This window comes from Sycon ciliatum, chromosome 2 (assembly GCF_964019385.1).
Source record: "Sycon ciliatum chromosome 2, ocSycCili1.1, whole genome shotgun sequence".
In the NCBI taxonomy this organism is placed as follows: Eukaryota; Metazoa; Porifera; class Calcarea; order Leucosolenida; family Sycettidae; genus Sycon; species Sycon ciliatum.
The window spans coordinates 34,724,442-34,734,753 of NC_088644.1; the positions used below are offsets into that span (position 1 = coordinate 34,724,442).

The following is a 10,312-nucleotide window of genomic DNA, read 5'->3' on the forward strand; positions in this document are numbered from 1 at the left end:
TACCAAGATCGGTGAGTAACCGAACGGTTAACTCATCTTTATTACTACAAGAAAATAAATAAAACTTCTCTACATACGGTTCGGATGTTGACCAGGCCGACATCTTTGATCTGGTAGAGAGAGAAATTCTGGAGACGGTACTCGATCATCCAATGGACTCAAAAATGAATTGTGAACCAAAAATGAAATTATATCAGGTTTTATAGGTCCCGCCAAGTCCCGTCCCGCTGGGTCCCGCCTCCGGGAAGGTGACGACCTTGGAGAACACGGTGAACACGGTGCGCGCCAAAAACCAAAACGTTGCTCGCGACATGTCGTGTCTTTTTTGGTTCGGGCTTGGAATCTTTCCATTGACATAAGTCAATTAGTTTTCCATCTATGTCCGTAATCGAAAGGTCCATGAGGTGTAGAATTTTTCTAGCTTTCCTCTCGTATAATTCTTTTCGACATACAACAATTCTTTCTCGAACTTTTAGCTGCTGGAATACCGGATTCATCTTGACCTCAGATGCACAGATCATGCATCCATGCATTGACGTCACAGTACATCATTGCAGCACTGATTTCACTGTGAAGTGTGGAACATGGGTCAATGCGCGATAAAAGGATGAATGTGATTTCAGCGGGAAGTGCGCTAATTGGTCACATGTTTTCAGCGGGAAGTGCGGTAAGTGGTTAATTGTTTCCAGCGGGAGATGAGTGGATTGGTTAATTGAAAAACAACCAGTTATTCCGAATTCAACTATTACGAAAACCCTATAAAAATAGATCCTCGGTACCTTGTCAAGCCATTGTGTGGTTGTCCGCCACCACCCCTGCTCAGGATGGAACCCATTCGGAAGAAACCTCGTCAGTCTTTTGATGTAGTGAGATCATCTGATCTGTTGCAATTCTTTAGTTATTGTCCTGATCAAGAGTTTGCAGATGTACTAAAGTTTTTCTCTCATGTTCTACCGTCGCTGGAGCTGCTTCTTGAAGAGAATATTGAGCAATGGGGTCAGTACAAGTGTTCTTTGATAGTTCAGGTGGTGATGCAGAAGCTGAATCCTGCTACAGGACAAATGGTTTCCAACACATTCTTCTTCCGATCGAGTACAACGCTGGTGCTCAACACCATGGAGCTGAGGGACCTTCTCAGTAGGATGATTGCTCAGATCAACGCTCGTCTTGATGATTTCGTTCGTCATGGATCAGGTTGGGTAGTTGAACGGATTTCCTGTTTACACATCGAAATGTCACGCTACTGTGTACTTGGAGGAAGTTCGTACATCCCCTTGCCACCGGAGTTGAAGTCGAAGAAGGCCATTGTTAACGTGCAGAACACTGACAACAAGTGTTTACTGTAAGTATAGCAGTGGGGTTTCAGTGTGGTGATACGGTGTATGGATTGAACTGTATGACGCCTGTCCATGTCTTATGTCATCCGTACTTTAGATGGTCAATACTGGCTGCTAAATTTTCGGCAGACAAGTCTCATCCATGTCGTCAATCGTCGTACGCAGAACATGCGGATACTGTGGATGTGAGCGGCATCGAGTTTCCAGCAAAACTGGAAGACATACCAGTCATCGAAAGACTGAACGACGGTCTTTACATCAACGTCTTCGGATATGAAGAGAAAGTCATATATCCGTTAAGAATTTCTCAGCATCCGCAGTCCGCCATCAATGTATTGCTCATCCAAGACGAACGCAATGACGTGGAGGTGCAGCACTGGGTGTGGATAAAATCATTCAGTCGTCTTGTTGCTACTGGAGCACGTCGAGCACATTTCGTCTGCTTCAGATGTCTCTCAACACACGTCACGGAGAAGGCATTGAATAATCATATGATGTACTGCAGTGAACATCCTGAAGCCACGGTGAAGATGCCAAAGGCTGACGATAGAGTGATGTTCAGGAATGTGAACAAGCAGCTTCAAGCCCCATTTGTAAGTAGAACATTTAATCAAGGTGAACACATTTCTTTTCTTTCCTGCACATGTTTCTTGACTCTGATTGTTCACCTTTCTGCTGTTTTACTCGGTGTTGTCTCTGCAGCTATTCCTAATTCTCTATCTGTCTTTTCCGCTGTTTTACTCGATGTTGTCCCTGCTGCTATTCCTACTTCTCTCTCTCTCTCTCTCTCTCAAATGCAGGTGATCTATGCCGATTGTGAGGCCTTCATAGAACCTCTATCCGCTGACAAGAAAATCGGTCATTCGACATTCCAAAAGAACAAGCATGTAGCCTGTTCCTGTTCGTACATTGTAGTACGATCTGATGGCGTCGTCACGAACCGTTTCTTCTACCGTGGAGAAGATTCTATGTTCTGTTTTCTGCTGTCACTTGAGCAAGAGGAGGAGACTATCCGTGATGAGCTTCTAGCATGTAATGCTGGTCAAATGATCATTTCAGAAAGTCAGCAACGTGAATTTGAAACGGTAGTCTCCTGTTGGATCTGTGGTGAAGCGTTGGGTAGCGATCGTGTACGTGACCACTGTCACATCACCGGTGCTTACCGTGGTGCAGCACACAACCATTGTAACCTGAACATGCGGATTGAGCCGTTCAAGATCAAGATTCCTGTGATCTTTCATAACTTGAAGGGATACGATTCTCATCACATCATATCTGCCATTGGGAGAACGTCCATTGATGAGATTACGTATGTGAACGAGAAAGGACAAGAACGGGTACGTTACATATGCGTGGTGTGTGTGTGCGTGGATCATGATGTTTTTCTAAGAAGGAAGATCATTACTATGTTGGTACTCATATTCATGTTTATATGATTGATATTCATCTTTACAGATGCACCTTAAAACTGTGTCTCCTCTTTTTCTTTCTTCTCAGACCAAGCGTCTCGGTGCTATCAAAGTGATTCCCATCAACAGTGAAAAATATGTCACATTCGGATGGAGACAGTTCCAGTTCATCGACAGCCTGGCATTCTTGAACACCTCCCTAGACCGGTTGGTTTCGGCCACACCACCAGATGCATTCGCCCTTCTATCCGCACGATTTCCAGACGAGGATGAGCGCAAACTGTTGACACGAAAGGGTGTCTACCCGTATGAATATATGGGGTCGTACGACCAATTCGAAGAAACGCGTCTACCACCCAAGGATGCATTCCACTCAACGCTAACGAACACGGTGAGTAGTGTGATAGATATAGTAGATCTTTCTCTCTTTCTTTTTTCACCATCTTACTTCGAAGTACTAAAATAAGCCAAAATGTGTTTGAACGCTTCCTGCAGCTTCATACTAAATAATTGATTGTGTGGGCGAACTACTAAAATAAGTTCGTTGATTTGTTTTTCTTTTTGGTGTACATTTTCTATTCCCTAGGGTATCAGTGATGAAGACTATGCCTATGCACAAACAGTATGGACTGCGTTTGACTGTGAAGATCTAGGAGACTATCACGACCTCTACCTGGAGACTGATGTGCTGCTGTTGGCTGACGTTTTCGAAAACTTCAGAAGAACTGCTCACGCAACCTATGGATTGGATCCCGCTAATTACCTCACCTTACCGGGATTTGCCTGGGATTCGCTGCTGAAAATGACGAAGGTGTCCCTTCATCTCATTTCCGACATTGACATGTTCAACTTCATTGAGCATGGCAAAAGAGGTGGCATAAGCATGGTGTCCGCTAGACACGCCACCGCCAACAACAGATATCTATCGGAATACAATCCAGACGAGCCGTCAAGCTTCATCCAATATTTAGATGCGAACAATCTATATGGATGGGCCATGTCTCAACCCTTGCCCGTGTCGGACTTCTGCTTTGAAGCAGTGACGGATGATCTTCTGGAGACGGTACTCGATCATCCAATGAACTCTTCGACGGGATACATGGTGGAGTGCGATTTAAGGATTCCAGATGGTGTGCATGACATGATGAATGACTATCCGTTGGCTCCTGAGCAGATGAAGGTGACACGAGATATGCTTTCTCCATATCAGACCCACATGGCAGAGAAACTAATGGTAAGTCATGGTCTATCTGGTGGATATGCTTGTATTAATCTTCTAAGGTTTGTGTATATCTATACTGTACTCTTGTAGGTGAGCGGTTTGGAAGCGAAGAAACTGGTGTCAAATCTACTACCGAAAGAGCACTATGTTCTGCACTACAGAAACTTGCAGCAGTATGTGTCCTTGGGTGTGGAGATTACAGATGTGCATCGTGTGCTCTCCTTCACACAACATCCATGGATGAAGCCATACATCGACACTAATACTGACCTGAGAAAGCTATCAACTTCTGATTTCGAGAAAGACTTCTATAAGGTGGGTACTCCACATCATGTGTGTGTGTGTGTGTGTATTTAGCGATAGTGTGGGATCTAGTATGTACTGGAAGTGTGAATGACCTGAAGATAACAGTTTTCTTATTGTTGTTTTTCTTGTCTTTTCTTTGTATGCCTGTTTATCGTAGTTGATGAACAATGCTGTATATGGCAAGACCATGGAAAACGTTCGAAACAGAGTAAACATCAAGCTCATTCGTGAACAGGATGAAAAACCACGTCTCCAGAAAAGCATCAACAAACCTTCGTACATCCGCAGTGTAGCCTTTGAGAACGATCTGATAGCAATCGAGTTTGCCAGGACAAAGGTGACTCTCAATAAACCCATTTATGTGGGTACAGCCATCCTCGATCTGTCGAAGCACTTGATGTATTCCTTTTACTATGAAGTTCTCCTACCCCGCTATGGACAAAATGTACGTTTGCTCTACACTGATACTGATAGTCTGATCGTACATATTCAAACGGATGATCTGTACACCGATATGTCAAACAACATAACAGCCTATGACACATCCAACTATTCACCATCCCACCACCTGTACAGCACGGTCAACAAGAAGGTGGTAGGGAAGTTCAAGGACGAACTAGGTGGCAAACCCATCAAGGAGTTCATTGGTTTGCGGAGCAAGATGTACGCATACCGCTGTGAAGACAACGACGACAATGGCAAGCGTGCCAAAGGTGTGCAGAGAAGCGTGTTGAAAAACACCATAACCGTCGATGATTATCGAACATGTCTCGTCGAGGAGTCTCAGCTGAAGAGAACAATGAATGTTCTTCGAAGTCGACGACATTGCATTCACGGAGAGGAGCTACGCAAGATTGCCCTCAGTGGATTCGACAGTAAGCGTTACATTCTGGAGGATGGTATCAACACCCTGGCATTCGGACACAAGGATATTCCAAAGCACTGAGGGATTTCCACACATACTAGAGCATATGTCATATCTTCTCATGAAATACATTGTAAATACTATGCGATTCATAATATTCACGTTAATCCAAAGCATGAGCTACATTGTACATATGAAATGCTAATACTTTTTGAGATCATTCACATCCTTCTTTGTTAACCAGGTATGGAATTTTTCGTCTTGATAACCCTTCCATTTGACGAGCCGACTGTTCTTGTTGTATTTCAACACCTTATCGAATCTCAATCCTGTGTGTCTGGCATGTTGTAGCTCAGCTCCATAGAACTGTCCTTGAATGACTTCTCCCATCAGGTCTTGAACACGATAGGTGTGGGGTACAGTGGGTAGGACATCGTTTACCACGAACACTTCCTCTGTCCAGTTGGGCGTGTACCCTTTCTCGAAATGACGTTTAGCTACAGCCAAACGCACATCATCACCCACTTTGAATTTTGCTGGTGATTGCTTCGAGTGTGCGTCTGCATCTTTTGGTTTTCCATCAAGAGAAGCTTTCGTGGGACTCATGCCGATACTGCGATGTTTCGAGCTGTTGTACTTGACCATAAGCTGAGGAAGGACGTCAAGATACTGTGTCGTAGCTTTCTCCGTGAAATGGCGCCACATTCTGCCTTTCAGTGTTCTATTGAAGCGTTCCACCACCACGGCTTTTCCTTCGTTGTGGGTGCTGTACATGATGATGTTGTGATCCTTGACCCATTGCTTCATTGTTGCATTGTAGAACTCCTTGCCTTCGTCTACCCATAGTTTTTGTGGTACCCTGTTCGATGTTTTCAGGATCAGGTCGAATGCATCCCTGACAGCAGAGCCAGTTTTGGTTTTCAGGGGTACTGCCCAGGCATAGCGACTGTACAGATCGATGACGGTCAGCAGGAATTTGTAGTTCTTGTTGCTTCGGGCAAACCGTTGCATATCCACTAGATCGGCACTCCAGATGTGATCCACAGACCTGCTCTTCACCTTGCGTCTTTTGAAATGCACTCGTCTGGGTTTGTGCAATTCGTTAGCCAGTTGCGTGTGGAATGGTGTGGACTGCGACTTCTTCTTCTGTCTTCCATCATGAAGTGCTTTTTGCACTTTCGTATCCCACAAGGCTCCACCACCTCGCAAGACACCTAAACTGAGAACCAGTTGATCGTTTTCCAGCTTTTCATCCTCATCGAAGACTCTTCGGAAAGTTCGAAGTGCTTCATCCAGACCATATTTGGAAAATAGCTTTCCCATCAATATGGCATACCATCCACATACTGCTGTGCTTCTGTCTTGAACGGCTTGGGTGTTGGTGATGATCTTACAGTCTGCATAGGCTTCTTTAAAGAAATCGCACAGTGCAGGTTCAGTGTAATCTTGCTCCATAGTGTATAGACTGCGTCCGAAACTGTCAAAAACCAGGATCACGTTTTGCTCGCGACACACGGTCAACCAATGATGTCCACCTTCCGGTGCATCGTACACCGGTAGAACGTTGTCGGTGTTGACGATACAAAAGTCTCCATTGTTCAAGGGTGGCAAGAGGTCGTAACTCGTGCAGCCCACGAACCCTTCAACACCATTCAATCTTCCTTTGATGTCGGCACTGCTGAGAGGGTAGTCCATTCTTGATCATAGCCTGAAAATTTTCGCGCACATGATCACATTGAACGTCCACTCAGGATATCCTTGATGATACGAGTGATCCTGCTTTTATCCTTCAGAACCTCTTGAATGAATGATGCATCGTCCACCATCACCTTTTGTGCTCTGATCATGAAATGCTCGGGATGGATCAATTTTGCTTCAGTTGTTCTACCATACGTAGAAGTCATATCGTTGAGATCTTGAAACTTGAGCTGCGATCCTGGTACAGCTAGCACTAGGGTGGCTAGTTCATGAATCTTTCGTTCTGATCGAAGGAATCCATCGACATGTTTGTGGATTCCCACCGCACCCGCTATGGTTGCAAATGGGTACCTGGACATGTAGATGCGATTCGTCTCGTTGACCAGAGTAGTGTAGTCGTTCATCGTCTGCGTCTTCAGGGCATCCGCAGCCGCTTCCACCCGACTCCTGAACCTCAGTCGATCTTCATCGTAGAGTTGCAGCAGTTGTGATCGGCTTGTGAAATAGTTGCTCTTCAAAAAGGTTGCCGGTATATTTGTATGTCGGAGGAAACTGTCCAGGATTTGTAGGATCCATCGGTCAAATTCGTGGTCTTGTAATAGATTGAAAGGCACTGATGTTAAAGGTGCCTTTCTCTTCTTCCTGACATCTGCAACGGAATCGCGAACTTGATCGGTAGTGGAATCATAGTTGAGTATGTTGGATGCAATCACATTTCTCACAGACGGGTAACTGATGTGATCGGGATTGTTTTTGAAGTGGGTGTCATATAGACGCTTTACTCGCGGATCAGCTTGCAGTTCCAACAGGGTGGAGGTGCTCAAACTGTGATCTGGCACTTGGGAAAGAACTTTCTTGACGCTTTTCAAGTAGGTATTGTAGTTATTACCTCCTTTTTGCCGCATGAGTGGTGGTATACCGAGAACTTCCCACGAATTTACTCTCTTCTTGAGGATGTGTTGAGGATGTTTCGACATAAACTGCAAGGTTTGCAACCTTTTACGCTTGGGTATCGAGAAGGATCCCTTTCTGGACCCCACCCTCTGTATACTGCTCGGTAGCCCATTTGAGAATTTCACCGTAAGATGCTCCATTCTTATTCATTATTGGAATTTTTTTTTTTCAATGTTTCGGCTAACTTTTCGGCTAACTTTTCGGCTAACTTTTCGGCTAACTTTTCGGCTAACTTTTCGGCTAACTTTTCGGCTAACTTTTCGGCTAAACACGCACATCAACGAGGTTTTTATTCAAAAGTCACCTTTAATGCAGTGTCTTCGCAATACGTGTAGTACTGATTAGAAGAGCAATCAATGGTTAGGATAGGTCTGCGACACACCGCCAATAACTTCTCATACAATCTAAAGATAATGGATGACTTCGTGCACAGACCACCAAACAGAGTATTGAGATAACGCTTGATATTGCTTTTATCAGTGAAGCGAAATAGATACATAAAGTTTGCATTGATCTTCATGTCTTTAATGTTATCAAAGCTCTGAGAGAGAAAGAACACGTTCAACTTATGATGATGACTGTACATGGTGAAGAACTTGTAGAGACACTCTCTTTGACTGCCGTGCTTCAAACCCATCACTCTGATGTCATCAATGATCACATAGGTGTTAGGCTGGAGATCCATGTCTTCGATACACTCGGGCATGGTGCTGTAATGCTTGAAGGATTTGAGGCTTGGGAGACGATACTGATCGGCCGGCGTGTTGGAGATGACAACTATACGCTCAGGTTGCACGCGTTTCAGGAGCTTGATGAGAAAGTAGGATTTACCCATGTTGCTCTGTCCCAGAAACAATACGTTTTGACCCCAGGATTTCAGAGCAGGAATGATTTCCGTGAACCAATCCTTAGACTCGAACTGAAGACCAGGAATGTGCAGCCCGTGTCGAGCAGTGGCCGTGGTCGGAACATCGTCGTTCCTTACGGGACTAGTCTTTTTCTTCCTCCCGATTTCCTGTCCAAGGAGCGAGATAAAGTCCATGATCAGATGTTGTAGGATGGACCGATGTGAGCGGAACTCATAGAAGACGGTCCTGCACTGTTAATGTTCTGTCGAATTTTTTGAGCAAATGGAGTTTCAGGACGGGTTAGGGATCTACGAGGTGCAGACAGGAACGATGAAGCTTCGTCGAGGGCACGATGTCCTAGTTTTTTGAACAAGGCCCTTCCTTGTTTCTTTATTCCTCGTGCCCTGCGGCCTTTGGAGCGAACTTGACGAGCTGGTTTCTTGGTTTTTCGAGATGCTCGTTGACGAATCTTCTTCGGTGCATGCCGACGACGACGACTTTTAGTGCGCTTCATGGCACCTGCTGAGCTTCCCTTCCTTACTCCTCTGCCGAATATTTTATCCATTACGTTGTCACCCAGTGATGCCATGGTACCCATGGCCAAGGGAGCAGCCAGGTTCGTCAGGAGTGGTATGGCCTTGGCGGCTAATCCTGGTGGAATGGCTAGACCTCCTCGGTGCATGGCAGGGTTGTAAGCTGTTTTCATTTGCGTTTCCACAATGTCTCCGGACTCTCCTCTCCCCAAAAGCATGGGAAGAAGTGTCATTCCTGCCATGGCAGCCAGGGGTCCAAGTCCACCGCGTTGCATTGCATCTTGTTTTGTCGTGGGTTCCGCCATCTGCTTTTCCATCTCATCCGGTCCAGCACCGATTAGGTTTTTCCAGAAGCTCTTTTTCCAGAAGAATCCACCGTGTTGTCGACTCGATGTTTTCAAATCACCACCGTAGACACGATGTCTGGTCTCCAGGTCACCACCTTCCATGATGCCCTTTTACTACTAGGTCGGAATTAATTCATACAACTTCGGCTTTGATACCTTCATCTTTGCTCATGGTGTACAAGTACTTGTCCATGCAGAGAAGGTTGACTTTGATCGAGGCACCATTTTCGCTAGGTCTCCTCACGGGGGCGTTTGTCACGTCGCTAAATTGATAGTCGATGGACAGATTTCCTCTCGATCTTGGATTGTCTGTGGTCCGATCCAGATTCAAGTTGATAGGCACCATAAAGTAGTGATTGCAGTAATCTGCAGCGGTGATGGGGATTTGCGTTCCATACGTCTTGCCGAAAAAGTCTTGAACCAGATTGTAGCCACGCAGGTAGGAGGATTTGTTGTAATCGTAGAAGTATTGCCCTTCAGTATTACGACTCACATCCCACTGGAACTTGAGCGGGTTGTCAAAGAGCGTCTGGTCGTTGACAGTGACACGAAGTTGACTGAGATTTGCATGAATCATGGCCAGTCTGTTCGAAGAATGCGATGCTTGAACTCCAGCCAATGCTGGCTGTGTACCATGAGTCAAATCTGTGAAGAACAGGATCATCCTGCGTGGAATGTCCGCATTGTGAAGCAGTTCCAGTGTACCAGCATCATCTGAAATGCTCTTTTGTATGAGACGAGGGCACCACGTGTGGAAATAGAGTTGTTTGGGAAGGCGTACACGATCGGTGAG

The 10,312-nt window shown here is 45.3% G+C and overlaps 1 protein-coding gene across 1 annotated transcript; it reads left to right on the top strand.

Annotated features, from left to right (window-relative positions):
• The first annotated feature begins 824 nt into the window (after positions 1-824).
• LOC135810543 (uncharacterized) lies at positions 825-5,407 on the top strand. The gene is made up of 7 exons (XM_065324035.1): positions 825-1,342; positions 1,435-1,930; positions 2,138-2,674; positions 2,835-3,137; positions 3,333-3,980; positions 4,059-4,283; positions 4,432-5,407. Exons 1-7 carry the CDS (start codon positions 825-827, stop codon positions 5,218-5,220), a joined length of 3,516 nt encoding a protein of 1,171 aa, XP_065180107.1. The 3' UTR covers positions 5,221-5,407.
• The last annotated feature ends 4,905 nt before the right edge of the window (positions 5,408-10,312 follow it).

What these genes read in the sequence shown, in the direction of transcription:
- LOC135810543 (XM_065324035.1), top strand. Translation starts at nt 825, where the DNA reads ATGGAACCCATTCGGAAGAAACCTCGTCAGTCTTTTGATGTAGTGAGA. An exon ending in AGCAGCTTCAAGCCCCATTT is followed by an intron (nt 1,931 to 2,137) that starts GTAAGTAGAACA and finishes TCTCAAATGCAG; the next exon opens with GTGATCTATGCCGATTGTGA. An exon ending in ACGAGAAAGGACAAGAACGG is followed by an intron (nt 2,675 to 2,834) that starts GTACGTTACATA and finishes CTTTCTTCTCAG; the next exon opens with ACCAAGCGTCTCGGTGCTAT.